At 37.5% G+C, this 22,140-nt stretch overlaps 1 protein-coding gene across 6 annotated transcripts in view; it reads left to right on the forward strand.

The window, feature by feature from the left end:
* Nucleotides 1-12,293, forward strand: part of KIF27 (kinesin family member 27) — an 85,489-nt gene extending 73,196 nt beyond the window's left edge. For all 6 annotated transcript variants that reach the window (XM_065879251.1, XM_065879254.1, XM_065879253.1 and 3 more), the window contains one exon: nucleotides 11,809-12,293. In XM_065879251.1, the coding sequence (XP_065735323.1) occupies nucleotides 11,809-12,293 (485 nt within the window). The remainder of the gene's footprint in view (nucleotides 1-11,808) is intronic.
* The last annotated feature ends 9,847 nt before the right edge of the window (nucleotides 12,294-22,140 follow it).

Genomic DNA, 22,140 nt, shown 5'->3' on the forward strand with positions numbered 1-22,140 from the left:
CAGTTTAGCCCTCAAACTCAGGGTAGGCCGGTATATGCTAACCTCATTTTTAGATGAGGAAATTAAAGCTTAGAGCGGTCCAGTGACTCACGAGCCGACCAGTAATTAGAGCATGGTCTAAGGTCCCTGGTCTTCTGATTCCTGGTTCTGTGTTCTAGTATAAAAGTCATTTTAGGATAGAGATGTGATACAAACATACGAATTCTGCCAAAGAGACTAACCTTTCTGATTTTCAATGTAGTAATGCAGAGGTATTTACTCATATAATTAAAATATTTACTTGAAATACAGCCTGCAACATATAGCTGAACCTTTTACTTGAAACACTATCTGCAAAAAATTAAAATGTAAGCAGGTATTAAGTAGGACACAGAGCAATTAGCACAAAACCATTTTTGCTTTAAAAAAATTCGCTTTCAAATTTGAGATATCTGAAATTAGATGTTTACTGTTTAAATGGCCCATGTTTATACTGCTGAGTCTACTAGACATCTCTTAAAATGACAGTGTGGTATATGGTGGTAAACAGGTTTAAGAAACCTGGATCTGGGACTTCCCTGGTGGGCCAGTGGATAAGACTCCACGTTCCCAATGCAGAGGGCCAGGGTTCAACTAGATCCAGCCTGCCGCAACTAAAGATCCCGCACGCAGCAACGAAGATCCCGTGTGCCACAACTAAGACCCGGCGTGGCCAAAATAAAATAAGTAAATAAATAAATATTAAAAAAGAAAGAAAGAAACCTGGATCCTAATCATGCTCTTGAATGAAACAAATATAAAAAGCTTTTAAAAAGCTAAATAATCTTGGAGATGTGTAAAGTGAGGATAACTCCTGTTTTACCAACTGACCTGGGAAGTCTAGTCTTTCTTTCTTTTTTCGGCTGTACCACGTGACTTGCAGGATCCTAGTTCCCCGACCAGGGATCAAACCCCGGCCCCCAGCATTGGAAGCTCAGAGTCCTAACCACTGGACCGCCAGGGAATTCCTGGAAGTCTAGTCTTAAAAATAATAATGTTGAAGATGTTATCTCAGCTAATTTGCTATATCCCCTAGAACCATCTTAAATATGTTTATTTTTTGGCTATAAAAAGTAATACATAGTCATTATAGAAAACTTTGAAAATATAGAAAAAAATCAGAAAAAGACCACCCATAATCCTACCCACAACTATTAACATTTCAGCATAATTCTTTTCACTGTTTTCCTTATGCTTTAAAAAAATTCATTTGGAATCATATTGGTGATATAGCTTGTACTATATCCTACCTCAAAATGCAGCTCCAATAAAATGACATTAAATAAGACTTTGATTTATAAAATATAGCAGTTTAAATATATCAAATTTTGAGTTCCCTAAACTGTATTATATGCTTAATAATCAGTATCCTAATTAATATATAACTGTCTTGGTATTCAGTTGATTGGGTTTTGTTAGTAGTCTTTTCATTGTCTGCCTACCAGACTTTATCTGCTTTGAATATTTTTAGCATTTTCAAATAGCAAAAGAATTAATCTTTTGACTAGAATATCTTGGTCACTTCTAAAAAGTGACCAAAAAGACTAAAAGCACTTGGTCACGCTTCTGTCACAGTGCATCTATTTTCTAACATTTTGTGAGGATAAAATCAGTATATATGGACATGCAGTCTGTGTACTTGTTTAAGTATTTAAAACTCTATACTTTTTTTAAATTGAATAATATTGTATTTTATCCCAAAACAAAGCATAAAAGTCTTGAAAGATACACAATTTAAGACATAAATTCTTATTTCGTTAAATCCAAGCAACTCTTTAAATTCAGCTTTAGCCATAATTAGAAGAATTTAATTATTGTTTCTTTTCTTTGGAGAGGATTGTTGTTTGAATATAAAAATACTTACATATCATTCATTTCAGAGCTTACATTGAATTTCACTGAGAAAGAAAATTCTTTTTTAGCAAAAGTTATGAACTTAATTATAAAATATATAATATTTTGAAGACGTTACACTGGAGGTACAAGTTTATGACACAATAAAAATTTGATGAATGTATATGATACTAAATGCATTAATTAGATTTGTGTGTTATACCATACATTTGTAAATATATAATTTACAATGTGGTCAATTACATTAGTAAAACAATTCATCTTTTTTTTTTTTTACCTTTTATTTTAACATCTTTATTGGAGTGTAATTGCTTTACAATGGTGTGTTCGTTTCTGCTTTATACAAAGTGAATCAGCTATACATATACATATATCCCAATGTCTCCTCCCTCTGGCGTCTCCCTCTCTATCCCTCTAGGTGGTCCCTAGATCCTTCTATCCACCCTCTCTATCCCACCCCTCTAGGTGGTCACAAAGCATCAAGCTGATCCCCCTATGCCATGCAGCTGCTTCCCACTATCTGTTTTACATGTGGTAGTGTATATATGTCCATGCCACTATCTCACTTCGTCCCAGCTTACCCTTCCCCCTCCCCGTGTCCTCAAGTCCATTCTCTATATCTGCATCTTTATTCCTGTCCTGCCCCTGAGTTCTTCAGAACCTTTTTTTTTTGGATTCCACATATATGTGTTAGCATAGGGTATTTGTTTTTCTCTTTCTGACTTCCTTCACTCCATGACAGTCTCTAGGTCCATCCACCTCACTACAAATAACTCAGTTTCATTTCTTTTTATGGCTGAGTAATATTCCATTGCATATATGTGCCACATCTTCTTTATCCATTCATCTGTCAATGGACACCTTAGGTTGCTTCCATGAGCTGCAGTGAACATTGTGGTACATGACTCTTTTTGAATTATGGTTTTCTCAGGGTATATGCCCAGTAGTGGGATTGCTGGGTCGTATGGTAGTTCTATTTTTAGTTTTTTAAAGCACCTCCATACTGTTCTCCATCGTGACTGTATCAATTTACATTCCAACCAACAGTGCAAGAGGGTTCCCTTTTCTCCATATCCTCTCCAGCATTTATTGTTTGTAGATTTTTGGATGATGGCCATTCTGACTGGTGTGAGGTGATACCTCATTGTAGTTTTGATTTGCCTTTCTCTAATGATTAGTGATGTTGAGGGTACTTTCATGTGTTTGTTGGCAATCTGTATACCTTCTTTGGAGAAATGTCTATTTAGGTCTTCTGCCCATTTTTGGATTGGGTTGTTTGTTTTCTTCATATTGAGTTACATGAGCTGCTTGTAAATTTTGGAGGTTGATCCTTTGTCAATTGCTCCATTAGCAAATATTTTCTCCGATTCTGAGGGTTGTCTTTTCGTCTTGTTTATGTTTTCCTTTGCTGTGCAAAAGCTTTTAAGTTTCATTAGGTCCCATTTGTTTATTTTTGTTTTTATTTTCATTTCTCTAGGAGGTGGGTCAAAAAGGATCTTGCTGTGATTTATGTCATAGAGTGTTCTGCCTATGTTTTCCTCTAAGAGTTTTATAGTGTCTGGCCTTACATTTAGGTCTTTAATCCAGTCTGAGTTTATTTTTGTGTATGGTGTTAGGGAGTATTCTAATTTCATTCTTTTACATGTAGGTGTCCAGTTTTCTCAGCACCACTTATTGAAGAGGCTGTCTTTTCTCCATTGTATCTTCTTGCCTCCTTTGTCAAAAATAAGGTGACCATATGGGCGTTGGTTTATCTCTGGGCTTTCTATCCTGTATCATTGATCTATATTTCTGTTTTTGTGCCAGTACCATACTGTCTTGATGACTATAGCTTTGTAGTATAGTCTGAAGTCCGGGAGCCTGATTCCTCCAGCTCCATTTTTCTTTCTCAAGATTGCTTTGGCTATTCGGTGTCTTTTGTGTTTCCATACAAATCATGAAAGTTTTTGTTCTATTTCTGTGAAAAATGCCGTTGGTCGTTTGATAGGGGTTGCACTGAATCTGTAGATTGCTTTGGGTAGTAGAGTCATTTTCACAATGTTGATTCTTCCAATCCAAGAACATGGTCTATCTCTCCATCTCTTTGTATCATCTTTAATTTCTTTCATCAGTGTCTTACAGTTTTCTGCATACAGGTCTTTTGTCTCCTTAAGTAGGTTTATTCCTAGATATTTTATTCTTTTTGTTGCAGTGATAAATGGGAGTGTTTCCTTAATTTCTCTTTCAGATTTTTCATCATTAGTGTATAGGAATGCAGGAGATTTCCGTGCATTAAATTTTGTATCCTGCTACTTTACCAAATTCATTGATTAGCTCTAGTAGTTTCCTGGTAGCATCTTTAGGATTCTCTGTATATAGTATCATGTCATCTGCAAACAGTGACAGCTTTACTTCTTCTTTTCCGATTTGGATTCCTTTTATTTCTTCTTCTTCTCTGATTGCTGTGGCTAAAATTTCCAAAACTATGTTGGATAATAGTGGTGAGAGTGGACATCCTTGTCTTGTTCCTGATTTTAGCGGAAATGCTTTCAGTTTTTCGCCATTGAGAACGATGTTGGCTGTGGGTTTGTCATATATGGTGTTTATTATGTTGAGGTAAGTGCCCTGTATACTTACTTTCTGGACGGTTTTTATCATAAATGGATGTTGAATTGTGTCGAAAGCTTTTTCTGCATCTATTGAGATGATCATATGGTTTTTCTTCTTCAATTTGTTAATATGGTTTATCACATTGATTGATTTACGTATATTGTAGAATCCTTGCAGTCCTGGGATACATCACAGTTGGTCATTGTAGAATCCTTGCAGTCCTGGGATACATCACAGTTGGTCATGGTGTATGATCCTTTAATGTGCTGTTGGATTCTGCTTGCTAGTATTTTGTTGAGGATTTTTGCATCTATGTTCATCAGTGGTATTGGCCTGTAGTTTTCTTTCTTTGTGACATCTTTTTTTTTTTTTTTTTTCGGTACACGGGCCTCTCACTGCTGTGGCCTCTCCCGTTGCGGAGCACAGGCTCCGGACGCGCAGGCTCAGTGGCCACGGCCCACGGGCCCAGCCGCTCCACAGCATGTGGGAGCCTCCCAGACTGGGGCACGAACCCGTGTCCCCTGCATCGGCAGGCGGACCCTCAAGGACTGCGCCACCAGGGAAGCCCTCTTTGTGACATCTTTGTCTGCTTTTGGTATCAGGGTGATGGTGGCCTCATAGAATGAGTTGGGGAGTGTTCCTTCCTCTGCTATATTTTGGAAGAGTTTGAGAAGGATAGATGTTAGCTCTTCTGTAAATGTTTGATAGAATTCGCCTGTGAAAGAATCTGGTCCTGGACTTCTGTTTGTTGGAAGAGTTTTAATCACAGTTTCAATTTCAGTGCTTGTGATTGGTCTGTTTATATTTTTTCTTTTTCTTCCTGGTTCAGTCTCGGAAGTTTGTGCTTTTCTAAGAATTTGTCCATTTCTCATTTCTTCCAGGTTGTCCATTTTATTGGCATAGAGTTGCTTTTAGTAATCTCTCATGATCCTATGTATTACTGCAGTGTCAGTTGTTACTTCTTTTCCATTTCTAATTCTATTGATTTGAACCTTCTCCCTTTTTTTCTTGATGAATGTGGCTAATGGTTTATCAATTTTGTTTATTTTCTCAAAGAACCAGGTTTTAGTTTTATTGATCTTTGCTATTGTTTCCTTCATTTCTTTTCCATTTATTTCTGATCTGATTTTTATGATTTCTTTCCTTCTGCTAACTTTGGGGTTTTTTGTTCTTCTTTCTCTACTTGCTTTAGGTGCAAGCTTAGGTTGTTTGAGATGTTTCCTGTTTCTTAAGGTGGGCTTGTATTGCTATAAACTACTCTCTTAGAACTGCTTTTGCTGCATCCCATAGGTTTTGGGTCGTCGTGTCTCCATTGTCATTTGTTTCTAGGTATTTTTTGATTTCCTCTTTGATTTCTTCAGTGATCACTTCGTTATTAAGTAGTGTATTGTTTAGCCTCCATGTGTTTGTATTTTTTACAGATCTTTTCCTGTAATTGATATCTAGTCTCATGGCATTGTGGTTGGAAAAGAGCCTTGATACAATTTCAATTTTCTTAAATTTACCAAGGCTTGATTTGTGACCCAAGATATGATCTATCCTGGAGAATGTTCCATGAGCACTTGAGACAAATGTGTATTCTGTTGTTTTTGGATGGAGTGTCCTATAAATATCAATTACGTCCATCTTGTTTAATGTATCATTTAAAGCTTGTGTTTTCTTACTTATTTTCATTTTGGACGATCTGTCAATTGGTGAAAGTGGAGTGTTAAAGTCTCCTACTATGATTATGTTACTGTCGATTTCTCCTTTTATGGCTATTAGCATTTGCCTTATGTATTGAGGTGCTCCTATGTGGCGTGCATAAATATTTACAGTTGTTATATCTTCTTCCTGGATTGATCCCTTGATCATTATGTAGTGTCCTTCTTTGTCTCTTGTAATAGTCTTTATTTTAAAGTCTATTTTTTCTGATATGAGAATCGCTACTCCAGCTTTCTTCTGATCTCCATTTACATGGAATATCTTTATCCATCCCCTCACTTTCAGTCTGTGTGTGTCTCTAGGTCTGAAGTGGGTCTCTTGTAGACAGCATATATATGGGTCTTGTTTTTGTATCCATTCATCCAGTCTATGTCTTTTGGTTAGAGTATTTAATCCACTTACATTTAAGGTAATTATCGATATGTATGTTCTTATTACCATTTTCTTAATTATTTTGGGTTTGTTTTTGTAGGTCTTTTCCTTGTCTTGTGTTTCCTGCCTAGAGAAGTTCTTTAGCATTTGTTTTAAAGCTGGTTTGGTGGTGCTGAATTCTCTTAGCCTTTGCTTGTCTGTAAAGGTTTTAATTTCTCTTTCAAATCTGAATAAGATCCTTGCTGGGTAGAGTAATCTTAGTTGTAGGTTTTTCCCTTTCATCACTTTCAATATGTCCTGCCACTCCCTCTGGCTTGCACTTTCTGCTGAAAGATCAGCTGTTAACCTTATGGGGATTCCCTTGTATGTAACTTGTTGTTTTTCCCTTGCTGCTTTTAATGTTTTTTCTTTGTATTTAATTTTTGATAGTTTGCTTAATGTGTGTCTTGGCGTGTTTCATCTTGGTTTTATCCTGTATGGGACTCTCTGTACTTCCTGGACTTGATTGACTATTTCCTTTCCCATATTATGAAGTTTTCAACTATAATCTCTTCAAATATTTTCTCAGTCCCTTTCTTTTTCTCTTCTTCTTCTGGGACCCCTATAATTCAAATGTTTGTGCATTTGATGTTGCCCCAGAGGTCTCCAAGACTGTCCTCAATTCTTTCATTCTTTTTTCTTTATTCTGTTGTGCAGTAGTTACTTCCACTATTTTATCCTCCTGGTCACTTATCCGTTCTTCTGCCTCAGTTATTCTGCTATTGATTCCTTCTAGAGAATTTTAAATTTCATTTATTGTGTTGTTCTTCATTGTTTGTTTGCTCTTTAATTCTTCTAGGTCCTTGTTAAACGTTTCTTGTATTTTCTCCATTCTGTTTCCAAGATTTTGGATCATCTTTACTATCATTGCTCTGAATTCTCTTTCAGGTAGACTGCCTACTTCCTCTTCATTTTTTTGGTCTGGTGAGTTTTTACCTTGCTCCTTCGCCTGCTGTGTATCTCTGTCTTCTCATTTTGCTTAACTTACTGTGTTTGGGGTCTCCTTTTCGCAGGCTGCAGGTTTGTAGTTCTTGTTGTTTTTGGTGTCTTCCCCCAGTGTCTAAGGTTGGTACAGTGGGTTGTGTAGGCTTCCTGGTGGAGGGGACTAGTGCCTGTGTTCTGCTGGATGAGGCTGGATCTTGTCTTTCTGGTGGGCAGGACTGCATCTGGTGGTGTGTTTTGGAGTGTCTGTGGCCTTATTATGATTTTAGGCAGCCTCTCTGCTAATGGGTGGGGTTGTGTTCCTGTCTTGCTAGTTGTTTGGCATAGGGTGGCCAGCACTGTAGCTTGCTGGTCGTTGAATGAAGCTGGGTCTTAGCGTTGAGATGGAGATCTCTGGGAGAGCTTTCACTGTTTGATATTACATGGAGCTGGGAGGTTTCTGGTGGACTAATATCCTGAACTCAGCTCTCCCACCTCAGAGGCACTGGCCTCACACCTGGCCGGAGCACCAAGACCCTGTTAGTCACAAGGCTCAGAAGAAAAGGGAGAAGAAGAGAAAGAAAGAAAGAAAGAAAGAAAAATAAAGTTATTTAAAAAAAAATTATTAAAAATAAAAAAATTTAAAAGTAATAGAAAAAAGAAAGAAACAAAGAGAGCAACCAAACCAAAAAACAAATTCACCAATGATAACAAGTACTAAAAACTATAGTTAAAAAAAAAAAAAAAAAAGCCAGACTGACAGAACCCTAGGACAAATGGTAAAAGCAAAGCTATACAGACAAAATCACACAAAGAAGCATACACATACACACTCACAGAAGGAGAAAGAGGAAAAATATATACATATCTATATATATATATATAAAAAAAAAGGAAGAGAGCAACTAAATCAATAAATCTACCAATGATAATAAACTCTAAATACTAAACTAAGATAAACATAAAGCCAGGAACAAATTAGATGCAGAAAGCAACCCCAAGTCAACAGTTGCTCCCAAAGTCCACCTCCTCAATTTGGGATGATTCGTTGTCTATTCAGGTATTCCAGAGATGCAGGGTACATGAAGTTGATTGTGGAGATTTAATCTGCTGCGCCTGAGGCTGCTGGGAGAGATTTCCCTTTCTCTTCTTTGTTCGCACAGCTCCCAGGGTTCAGCTTTGGATTTGGCCCTGCCTCTGCATGTAGGTCGCCTGAGGGCGTCTGTTCTTCGCCCAGACAGGACGGGGTTAAAGTAGCTGCTGATTAGGGGCTCTGGCTCTCACAGGCCGGGGGCGGGAGGGAGGTGTACGGAATGTGGGGCGATGTGGGGCGAGCCTGCAGCGGCAGAGGCCAGCATGACGTTGCACCAGCCTGAGGCGCGCCGCGTGTTCTCCCGGGCTAGTTGTCCCTGGATCACAGGACCCTGGCAGTGGTGGGCTGCACAGGCTCCTTGGAGGGGAGGTGTGGACAGTGCCCTGTGCTTGCACACAGGCTTCTTGGTGGCTGCAGCAGCAGCCTTAGCGTTTCAAGCCTGTCTCTGGGGTCCGTGCTGATAGCCGCGGCTCTTGCCCGTCTCAGGAGTTCGTTTAGGCGGTGCTCTGAATCCCCTCTCCTCGCGCACTAGCCCCTTCAGGCTGGGATCCGACTTTCAAAGCCCGAGCCTCAGCTCCCAGCCCCCGCCCGCCCCAGCGGATGAGCAGACAAGCCTCTCGGGCTGGTGAGTGCTGGTCGGCACCGATCCTCTGTGCGGGAATCTCTCCGCTTTGCCCTCTGCACCCCTATTGCTGCAGTCTCCTCCGTGGCTCTGAAGCTTCCCCCCCGCCCAACCCCTGTCTATGCCAGTGAAGGGGCTTCCTAGTGTGTGGAAACTTTTCCTCTTTCACAGCTCCCTCCCCGAGGTGCAGGTCCCGTCCCTATTCTTTTGTCTCTGTTTTTTCTTTTTTCTTTTGCCCTACCCAGGTATGTGGGGAGTTTCTTGCCTTTTGGGAGGTCTGAGGTCTTCTGCCAGTGTTCAGTAGGTTTTCTGTAGGAGTTGTTCCACATGTAGATGTATTTCAGATGTATTTGTGCTGAGGAAGGTGATCTCCATGTCTCACTCCTCCGCCATCTTGAAGGTCTCCCCCAAAACTCTATTCTTGTATCAATTTAAACCACTATAAAACTCTACATATCAGGATACTAGAGTCAGAAGATCTGGTTGGGATCCTAATTTCTTTTACTGGCTGTGTGACTATGGGTGAATAAATCTTTCTTTAGTTTGTTCCTTCGGTGTTGAAATTATGGAAGAGGGAAACTTTATATTGTGAGGAATCTAAGTGGGCTTGGAAGTGAGCCTTTCCAATGAGCCCATCTCTGCTCTTTCTCATATGATCTTTAAAAATTAAGGGGCTTCCCTGGTGGCGCAGTGGTTGGGAGTCCGCCTGCCGATGCAGGGGACACAGGTTCGTGCCCCGGTCTGGGAGGATCCCACATGCTGCGGAGCAGCTGGGCCCATGAGCCGTGGCCGCTGGGCCTGCGCGTCCGGAACCTGTGCTCCGCGGCGGGAGAGGCCACAGCGGTGAGAGGCCGGCGTACCGCAAAAAAAAAAAAAAAAAAAAAAAAATTAAGATGCCTGGCTCCCTCCCCGAGACACTGTGACCTGGGCATCAGGATTTTTTTTTTCATTGAAATATAGCTGATTTACAATATTCTGTTAGTTTCAGGTGTACAGCAAAGTGATTCAGATATATATATACACACACGCTCTTTTTCGGGTTCTTTTCCAGTACAGGTTATTAGGCCAAAGGATTTTTAAAAGCTTCCAGGTGACACTGATGTGCAGCAAAGTTGGGGAGCCACTGTGAGCGCTATGATCAACTTTGTACCTGCTAATTCCACATGAGGGTCCATGTCATTTGCTAGTTCAAGTTTTTTGTTTGTGAGAAGAATTTTAAAAACTAGAAAATCAATCCTTTTTTTTCTTTTTTTTTATTGAGTAGAGTTGATGTATGATGTTATATAAATTGCAGGTGTACAAAAGAGTTATTCACAATTTTTAAAGGTTATATAGAAAATGAATTATGTTTTAAACCAGGGTCACAAACTAAAATGCCTGCAGGAGCCAGGAAGCCAAAGTGAGCGGTGGGACTGCAGCAGTTGTCTAAATTGGCAGGGGCAGCTCTGCTCCAGCTGCTGTTGCCAGGCAGAAATTGTCAGTTTTTCTCATTTTCTTTAAAATCCGGAAATCTATATTTTTATATGAAACTTTCCACTTTTAAAATTTTGTATCACATATTATTTTATAGGCTAAGTAAAACATGTCTGTGGGCAGATTTGGCTTGGGAGCTGCCAGTGTGCAACTTCTGTTTTTAAACTTGGTTCTCGCAGGACCAGAAGTGTCCTAATTGCATCATCAACATATGTTAAAGTTGGCATTGTTTCTTTGCATTAGGTCTAGTACCTATATGGACTTCCCTTAAGTAAGTTTTGTCTTTGATATTAGATTATTCTATGATTTGAGGGCCTCAAGCTTTGATAATTCACTCACTCCTATCACTCATTCCAGCAAGGTGGTCCCCACTGAGGGGTATGCTGTCATTCCCATTTTGATGGTGAAAGCAGTGGCATGTACCCCAGAGTACATTCAGACGGAAGAACCCTGCTCTCATGCTTGGAGTTCAATCAAGACTAGATTTTTGTGCTTCCCTGGTGGCGCAGTGGTTGAGAGTCCGCCTGCCGATGCAGGGGACACGGGTTCGTTTCCCAGTCCAGGAGGATCCCACATGCCGTGGAGCGGCTGGGCCCATGAGCCATGGCCGCTTAGCCTGCGCTTCCGGAGCCTGTGCTCCGCGGCAGGAGAGGCCACAACAGTGAGAGGCCCGTGTACCGCAAAAAAAAAAAAATTAAAAAAAAAAGACTAGATTTTCACACATATAATGCCAAGTCCCAGAACATTCCCTGGAGATATGACCAGGATTTGAAATGTGATTTACCAGTGGCAAGCCCAGCAGTGGCAGGTGTGGAAGGGCACCAGAGAGGCGTAAAGCACCTCTGTGTTTCCAGGGGTACCAAAATCTCTAGAAGACTACTACTCAGTTTTGTTCTATTAATTGAAAGTTCTCAGTTATTCACATGCAAGATGCCTCTAAGTGAAATAAGAATAATTAATGTTCACACTTCTGTTCCTCTCAAAGAAGTCACTTAACAAAAAAAGCTGGAAGACAATTTATATTGCATGATAATAATGTAGTTATGTTAAGATATCATGATTAAAATACCTGTTTTGGAGGAAACCTCTTAATTTTTTTTTCTGCTTTTTGGATTATTTTTAGATCATGATGCTGGAAATGGAATACAGAACCCAGAAGAAGCAGGCATGGTTTCAGAAGAATTAAAATGGGCATCCAGAACTGAAAGTATAAAATTAAGTGGAAGGGAAAGACAATTGGACAGTTCCACAAGCAGTTCAAGAACACAACCAAATCCTCAGAAGCTCTGGGAAGAAGGCACAGAATTACCACCAATTTGTAGCTCTTTAGCACCCACTAGTGGGCATTTGTTAAGCAATGAGGCCAAAACAGAAAGGGATAGCAATCAGTTTACAAAATCTCACAGTCGACCAACACCCCAAATTCAGCCAGTAGGAAATGTGGCACAGTTGCATAGTGTCACACGTGTAAAGTTGTGTCGCAGAGAGTTACGTCAGATTTCTGCCTTGGAACTGTTGTTACGAAGTTCCAATCTTGGAGTTGGGGTTGGATCTATGACTGCTGATTCCATTGAAGTAGCTAGGAAAATGAGTGACTTAAAAACTTAGGCATTTAATAAGAAAAATTTTAATTTAGTAGGTGGGTAAGATTCCTTTTTCTAATCTGTTAAAAATTAAAGCTTAAGCTCACTAGCTGTTCCCTCAGGATAAAAGAAGAAGGGGAGGAAGTAATCCCTAATCCTTTTGTATACCATGGATATGTATATCTTCTATAGTATATTTGAGGAGTTTTAATTTGTATTTCCATAATAACCAAACACATGCTTTATCAAGTAATGGAACATTTAAATGTTTCCACTTCTAAATTTGCTTAAAATTTTTTCCGGGCATATTTGAAGAACAAAACTAAGAGTAGAATAATAAACTAAAATATCCATTAAATGTATATTATTATATAATATAAAAGTATATTATTAAGTATATTGTTATATTATAAAAGTATGTTATAATACAATAATTATAATATAAATTTATATTGTTATTCTCAAATACAAGTATATTTTGTTATTTTTTTAAAAAACAGTTAGGGCACTTCCCTGGTGGAGCAGTGGTTGGGAATCTGCCTGCTAATGCAGGGGACACAGGTTCGAGCCCTGGTCTGGGAGGATCCCACATGCCGCGGAGCAACTAGGCCCGTGAGCCACAACTACTGGGCCTGCGCGTCTGGAGCCTGTGCTCCACAACAAGAGAGGCTGCTATAGTGAGAGGCCCGTGCACCATGATGAAGAGTGGCCCCCACTTGCCACAACTAGAGAAAGCCCTCACACAGAAATGAAGACCCAACACAGCAAAAATAAATAAATAAATTACTAAAACTCCTACCCCCAACATCTTATTTAAAAAAAAAAGAAACAATTAAATATTGCTTATATCAGAGAGAGAGTCACCTGCTGCGTATGTTTTGGCTGAAACAGCTGAAAATTTGTGCCAGAATGCACTCTATGGGCTAAGGCAACTGGCTAGGTTTAGGGATTAAGGTTAATTTATGCTCCTCAGAGGCTGAGTGATCATTCTTGACTTTTTAAACACGGTCTCTGCTCTTTTTTCCGGAATTGCTTTTAGAGTATTATATTATTGGTTTGCTAATATTTTGGAATATAGGTTTATCATCTCTCTCTTGCCCTATCTATTCAGCATATCTCTCATTATGCTACTAAAATTGGGAGAAATGAATACAGTTCCATGGAATAGGGAAACAAGGACAGAACAACTAAAGTATTCTAACATATCAAGGAAAAGGTATCTGGTCATATGGAGTACACCTATAAAGCTTGACATCTAGCCAGAGGATCTTTAGCTAATAAGTTGATGGGCTTAATCTGAGATTTTTTTCCTTTACAGCCTGGTTAGTCAGGCCTGTACACAGGCCGCCCAGATTGCACGGGGGTTGTAAATATGTAAATGAAATTTTTTCTTCAAGATATTTTTGGTCTAAATCTTATTATATAATGTAAACCTCAGTTTGGAATTAAGAACTAAACATGGCTTTGCCCAACAAATTTTTCATTGTAGTTTTCAATCACAGAAAACATTTCATTATAATGACCAGAGGTATGATTTTGTTACTTATATTGTTATTTTTGTTACTTTTCCAAACTTTTGCTTGTAAAATAAAGTTTTTTCTTAAACCAATTAATGTTTGGGGGGCAGTAGCAAAATCAACCTGATTTATGGAAGCTTACTCCATGAGAGTAACCCACTTTATTACTGACTCCAACTTTTCCTACATGATATTAAGTTTTTTTTGTTCTTTCTTTTGTTGCTATTGACCCTGACCATCTCACCTAAGACCCAGACTGTTGCCCTGTGCTCAAAGACTGTTTTCCTTTTCTAGTTTCTAGCCCCTACGAAGTAGGGTTCCTTGGTCTTACTGGTAAAAAACAGTTCCTATAGGAGAAGAAAACCAAGCCAAAACAAACTTCTAAATTGGTGAATAGTTTCTAGATCTCTTAAGTATGGTATTAAAACTCATTTGAATTATGGGTTAAATAGACTTCTGTGGACTTAACCTGGAAACGGAACCACAAGTTATAACTTCGGCCCAATGAGAAACTGTTTCAACCAACAAATTTACAAACCAACTTAGAGATTTTATTTTTTTAACAGGGACTATTTGAAGTCAGATTCCTGTTTTCAGCTAGTTTTCTCTTTTTGCCTTTGGTTTGTATGATATGTATTTAATATATATATTGTATATAATGTGTGTTTTAGATAGATAGATAGACAGACAGACAATGGCAAAAGGCCAGTGCCTTAGCAAAGCACAGCAATCATATATTTATTAATATGTACATATTTATTAATGAAGCCCCTAATTTTAAGTTCCTTATAAAATTAAGTAATAATTTAGAAATAATTCATATAAGAATGTATTTTGACATTGGAATTCTGCTTGCCCAAGAAATTGACACATATTTGCTTTACCTGTGGAAATATAAACACATTTTCTAAAAGCCAGCTCACTAACAAAGCAAGAAAATTTATATTAAACCAACAATGAGTAGATTTGATAATGCAAATGTGAACTGACATCTAAATAACAAAGGTACAATTTTTTTTCTTCCTTTTGGTTAAACATACATCCTTTATATGCTATGATAGATTTCATATAAATACTCAAACAAACATGTAAATCATGTCCTGGATAATATATTCTGGGAGTGAACTTCTTGTCTTTCTAGTTTAGTCAGTGCAGTCACAAAGGAAAGAAAAATTGTCATCTCCCCCAAGGCAAGTACAATTCTTTTTACATTAACTAGTAATAAATTTACCCTCTGTTTCACATGCTCTCCTTAGTCTAAACATTTTGTCTTTTTGCATATATATGAAATATGTTTGTGGGGGGTTTTTTGTTCATTATTTTTTTTCCACCTATAACAGAGCATTTGGAAAGAAACATATTTGCCTCCATAAAGTACTAGTTCTTTCCCTAACTCCAGAGTGTTGTAGATAACAGAGTTGGAGAATTCTATGAGTCTGAGAACTATGGGTGGCAAGGACATCAGTGAAGGTGCTTTTGTGCTTTAATGTTTGTTTTCCTTCGCTAATATTTTTCCTCCCCTTAGTTCTTCATATCTTCATGAACTCAGTGTCCAAGGAGTCAGCAAAAATATACATATGATCTTCAGTAATTTGGACTTTATTGCCATTGGCTTGTTTGTAATAGTCCAGGTCAATAAAGTGATAAATGCTTATTTAAGAATGGGCGTCTTATATTTTAAAATGAAGTGTCATACTAAGTCTTAGAATGAATTGCTAAGAAGTCAATTCCTTAGTGGGAGTTTGGTTCTATAGTCAACACAAATTCTCATGCATTAAAAGCAAGTGTGACATGTTTTGCTCTTTCATTTATTTCCTTAGGGACATACTTGTGATTTTATAAAGCACCTGGAGTATGAATAATGAAAGCTCAGTGTCCACTCATGTGTACAATTCCTCTCTCAACTTCACTGGAATTTTTTAAAATATTCATTATGTATATTTTACATTTAAAGATATAACAGGCTGCAGGCTGCCTTGATTAGATTGATAACACATATATCTTCTATGTTTATATTTTCAAAAATTGAAAATAAAGTTGAGAGTGAGATCTTGCCACAATAAATATCTCATGCATTGGGTATGTAGTATTTTGAGCTCATCTGGGCAGTAATACTCAAAGGGTGGATATAGGAGCATCTTTCTTATGGCGAGGAGTATTTTATCACTGTCATTGTTTACCTTGATGCTAATAATAATAAGTAGACTGACTTTTCATAAGTTTCATTGTTTTAAAATTCTCTACAAACAATGCACCCCTTAATGCCTGCATCAGGGGTGACTGCTTCCATTCCTTGCTTTTGGAATGCAGTGCATACGTGGCAGCGAATACTAGAGTGGTGTTTGATTTTTATGATGGCCTTCATGTTGACACCAACAATACCTCAATGTGGTGGTAGTTAGAACAAGAGAAATTATAAAAAGAAAGCTCAGAAAAACTTGATGTTATAATGTTGGCTTTTGATATTTTGCATAGTTCTTTTTGTCCCTTTTTATATCTTCTTTCCTAGGAATGTCCACAATGAATCAACAGAATTGTCACTATTGTAATTTAACTGAACCCAAATATATTGACTTAGATTTAGGTATTAGGTTCTATTGGTAAATTATTACACAAAACTCCACTGAGTGATCTCTACAGTACTCAAAGAGAAAAATAGAACAATCTCACAGACTTTGTTATAATGAGCAAGATCCTTATATGCCCAGGGAACAGAACCATTCACAACAGAAGAGTAGAAAACTAAACATCTAAAAACTTGTATACTTAGGATTTTTGGAAATTTAAAACTCCATTTATTAGTAAATACTTCTGTAATTAAAGTAGAACAAAAGAAATGCATCTTGAGACAATATTTGCATACTGTATTATTGTGTTTTCAAGCTTATTACAGTATATACAAAGCAAGGTATGATTTTTCAAGTCCAAAGTAGTAAATATTGTTAGAATTTATTTGATCTGAGGGGTCTCTTAAAAGAACCACTTCTTGAACCCTGCCCCAAGTAACAACAAATTATAGGCAGATTATAGCTTACTTACCCCTCACTCCCCACAGTGTTCCAGGATTCAAATAGCTCTGATAAAAAGAGAAGAAAAAGTGGTTTATTTTAAAGCATTCCATAGGGCAGCAAGGAATTTTCAAAAATGTTTTAAGAGAATATATTTTATTTCTCTTGAAGCAACATAAATTTAACTTCACTCTTTGGCTATCTCTATACCCTAAAGAATACTCCTAGTTAGTATTGAATTTGCCATTTGAAAATATACATCCCAGTTTTTAATACTGATCTCTCTTCCTATGATTACTATTAATTCAGAATTGTATGAAAAAAAGCCACCCTAGACAGAATTTGAATGGAAATTGTGGAGCCATTCAGTAGAGAATTACAAGAAACATTAGTTTTAGATAAATTTCATCAGTTGTAACAAACTGAAGAATTTAAGTGAAGGACTTAAGTGATTTTACCGTTGAAGAACCATGAAGAATATGCAAAAACAAACACTGTAGGCAGAATTGACAGGATTTATCTTTATAAAACAATACTTAACCATTTTGCTTAATTTTTTTTTTTCATTTTGCTTAATTTTTCTCTCTGCTAAAATATCCCTGAATTTTTCTCCTGAAAAATCTTTGGCTAAAAGACTTCCATTCATAATTACAAACCAGCAGCTCTTAGACTGCCTTGAGAGGCTGAACTGATGTTATTCATTTTTGTTTGTGGCCTTCAATGGTATTTCATTGTCCACCATGAAAAGGAGTAAGGAGTGAATCTGAATTTATAATTTTGATAATTTATAAGTATTATCAAAGTTTTGTTGTCACTTTCTAGCGTGATTCTTTTTTTCTAGATCGGGAAAAGGGCAAGGTATTTGTATACTGAGGTGCCAGTCTTTTGAAATTCATACCCATCACCTGGGGGTTGGGCAGCATTTAAATTGTTCCATTCAAAGCCTGGAAGTAAGCCTGTCTGTTTCACTGGACATTTTCCCTAGGTGTCACTGGCTGTAAGACAACCAGAACATGATCCGAATGACCCAGGTTATAATCTTATTAATGAAGTACCTTAAATAATTATATTTTCTAAAACACCAAACAGCCATTTCTTTTAAAAGAAAGCAATGTATGAATCACTCCCTTGCATTTAAAATCAAAACCTTATTTTTCAAATGCAACTCTAATTATTTAATAAATTATTTGGTAGTGAAACTACTGTTTTTACTACATGTAAATAGTTTGTTGCTTTATCAAATAAATATATAAAAGCACTTTGAAAACTAAAGGATCATACATGTTTATGATAGAATTACAAGTAGGTTTTCCATGGAGTTGGTTGTCAAAATGTGATAACTTTTTAGCACAAATGTGGTTGCTTATTTTATATATATCAAAAAACATTTTAAAACAAATTCTCAGAGTTTTAATTATATATGTTAGCAACAGTAGAAATAACTAGTCTCTGGGAAGTTTCATGTGAATTCAGTTCTCACAAGAAAATATTTTAAAGACTTGGCTGAGTCTATTTTTATAGGCCTCAGAAGTGCTTCATGACTATTTGATTTACAAACAAAAAAATATGTTTTCACTGGGTTTTTAACCACCAGTTTTTGGCCATTTATTACTTATTTCTTTAGTAACAATTACATTTTTTTGTTATTGATGAATTCTGGCTAGAAAATAACTTTTCTGGGACTTCCCTGGTGATGGAGTGGTTAAGAATCTGCCTGCCAATGCAGGGGACACGGGTTCAAGCCCTGGTCCGGAAAAATCCCACATGCCACAGAGCGACTGAGCCCGTGCGCCACAACTACCGATCTCGTGCGGCACAACTGCTGAGCCCATGCACCGCAACTACTGAAGCTGGCACGCCTAGAGCCCGTGCTCCGCAACACGAGAAGCCACCGCAATGAGAAGCCTGCGCACCGCAATGAAGAGTGGCTCCCCGCTTGCCACAACTAGAGAAAGCCTGAGCGCAGCAACAAAGACCCAACGCAGCCAAAAATTAAAAAGAAAAAAAAAGAAAGAAAATAACTTTCCTTAAAACTGAAAAGTCTAGTTTCTATTTGGTAAATATTTTAAGCTCAATTTTTCCCTTAGGGAAACTGTAAAAGTTAATTTCTTTGGTACATGTATAGGTATGTGATCAAATTAACAGCAAAGTCAGTCTTTGGCCTTTCATACTCTTAGCTACTATATACAAGAAGTATATTAGAATTAAATCTAACATTCCCATGGCAGTCTCCTTTGTAAGTATTCTGAGGGAAGCTCATTTCCCTTAGTTCACAAGTATCTGCCAACGTTAAGGAATATTTTGTCTCTATTTAGATCAAAGCACCCATGACCTGTGCAGCCAAGTAATCAAAGAGAAGGCCAAGACTTTAAGTGTAATGGAGCCTATAATCAGAAGTATTCTAGTGGATCATGAACAAATAGGAAGAATACTAACATACACTTTTCCTGGGAGAGTTACTTTCATTGGTCCTCTTATAAGGTTTATTACAAAGTTCACTATCTCACTAATCACTGAGAAGGGAAACTAGATGTAAGGACCTGATTATGTGAGTTTAATTGGCCAGGCTACAGCAAACCAAAACACCCTTCAGAACCAGTCCAGTACCCCGGAGTTTAGTTCTTGTACGGGGAAAAATCTGTACCTCTTTCAAAGGGTGAGCTGATAATTAAAGTTACCTGTATTCTGAAGATATCACAAAAATGGCATCTATAGACAACTGATGGAAATTTTCTTTAGATTTTAATTTGTAGGCATTTTTCTGCTTTATGTTTTCTATTAACCTTTTATCATTGAGGCTAGAGCTGAGAACTAAAAGCCCTATCACTCAAGGAACTTACATTGATTGCAGTGATGAGTACTATGGAGAAAATAAAGCAGGGTAAGGGAATAGAGAATCAAGGATGCTTTTTTTTTAGTTAGAAATGGTTTCTGAGTTAGACAAACACACAAAGCTGTAAGAAACAGATGTAAGCTCACCAACTTAAAAATTGCTTTTCAATTGACCCAGTGCATGCATGCTCAAAAGGGGCAATTATCATAAATTGCATCTGAACACAGAAATCCCATCCAGCAAGTTTTTATGGGAGGGGAAGAGCACTGACTAATTTTGCTGAGCCATTGGAAGCTGCTCTAGATCTACTGTTTTGATCTATACAGTTGCTTAGAACTTATTTTAAGTTTAGGATCACATTCCACTTAAAAATTTTTTGAGATATAATTCACATAACAAAAAATTTACCATCTTAAAGTGCACAGTTCAGTAGTTTTTAGTATATTCACTGTGTTGTGCAATCTTACTAATTCCAGAACATTTTCATCATGCCAAAAAAACCTCTGTTTTAATTGGTAATCAGTCCCAATTTTCATTTTCTCCCATCCCCTGGCAACCACTAATCTCTCTGTCTCTGTGGAATTGCCTCTTTTTGACATTTCATACATCCTTTAGTGTATGGCTTTTTTCCTTAGGATAATGTTTCCAAGATTCATTCATGTAGCCTGTAAGAGTATTTCATTCCTTTGTATGACTGAATAATAATCCATTATGTGGATATACCACATTTTGTTTATCCTTTCATGAGTTGATGGACATTTGGATTATTTCTATAATTTGGCTCTTATGAATAACCATGCTATAGAATGCTATAAACATCTGTGTACAAGCTTTTGTGTGAATATGTTTTCAGTTCTCTTGGGTATACGCCTAAGAGTGGAATTTCTGATTCATATGGTAAATCTACGTTTAACTTTTGGAGAGATTGCTGAACTGTTTTCCATAGCAGCTGCACCATTTTACATTCCCACCAGCAGTGTATGAGGGGTCCAATTACTTTACATCCTTGCCAACACTTATTATTGTCTGTCTTTTTTATTATACCCATCCTAGTCGATGTGAAGTGGTATCTCACTGTGATTTGAGTTACATTTTCCTAATGACTAATGATACTGAATATTTTTTTCATGTGTTTATTGGCCATTTGTTTATCTTCTCTGGAGAAATGTCTGTTCAAATCCTTTGTCCCTTTAAAATTGAGCTATTTGTGTTTTCAATGTTGAATTGTAAGAGTTCTTTATATTTGCTAGATACAAGTCCCTTATCAGATATGATTTGCAAATATTTTCTCCCATTCTGTGTTGTCTTTTTACTTTTTTGATGGTGTCCTTTGCATTGCAGAAGTTTTTGCTTTTGATGAAATCCAGTTTATCTCTTTTTCTTTTGGTTGTTTTTGCTTTAGTTGTCATATCTAAGAAACCATTGCCTACTCCAATATCATACAGATTTACACCTGTCTTTCCTTCTAAGAGTTTTATTGTTGGGACTTCCCTGGTGGCACAGTGGTTAAGAATCCACCTGCCAATGCAGGCAACATGGGTTCGAGTCCTGGTCCGGGAAGATCCTACATTCAGCGGAGCAACTAAGCCCATGCGCTAGAACTACTGAGCCTGCACTCTAGAGCCTGTGAGCCACACTACTGGGCCTGCATGCTGCAACTACTGCAGCCCATGTGCCTAGAGCCCATGCTCCACAACAAGAGAAGCCACCATAATGAGAAGCCCGTGCACCCCAACGAAGAGTAGCCCCTGCTTGCCGCAACTAGAGAAAGCCTACGCGTAGCAACAAAGACCCAAGCAGCCAAAAATAAATAAATAAATAAAAAGAGTTTTATTATTTTAGTTCTTTCATTTATGTCTAGGGTCCATTTTGAATTAATTTTTGTATGTGGTGTGAGGTAGAGGTTCAACTTCATTCTTTTGCATGTGTATATCAAGTTGTCTCAGCACCATTTACTGAAAAAAACTATCTTTTCCTTACTGAGTTGTCTTGGCACCCTTGTTGAAAGCTAATTGACCACAGATGTTTGAGTTTGTTTATGGACTCTCGATTCTATTCCATTGGCTTATATCTTATGCTAGTGCCACAGTTGATTACTGTAGCTATGTAGTAAATTTTCAAGTTGGGAAGTGTCAGTTTACCAGCTTTATCTTTTTTCAATATTGTTTTGGCTATTTGGGGTCCCTTGAGTTTGATTATGAATGTTAGGAACAGCTTATCCATTTCTGCAAAAAAGTCTGTTGGAATTTTGATAGGAATTACATTGAATATGTATCTATATTTGGGGAGTATTGCCATCTTAATAATATTAAGTTTTCCAGTCCATAAACATGGGCTTTTATTTATTTATATCTTTAATTTCTTTTAACCATCTTTTGTAGTTTTCAGTATACAAGTCTTATGCTTCTTTGGCTAAATTTATTCCTGAATATTTCTTTTCTTTTGATGCTATTGTAAATGGACTTGTTCTATTAATTTCATTTTCAGATTGTTCATTGCTAGTGTATAGAAATA

Source organism: Phocoena phocoena, chromosome 6 (genome assembly GCF_963924675.1).
Source record: "Phocoena phocoena chromosome 6, mPhoPho1.1, whole genome shotgun sequence".
NCBI lineage: Eukaryota > Metazoa > Chordata > Mammalia > Artiodactyla > Phocoenidae > Phocoena > Phocoena phocoena.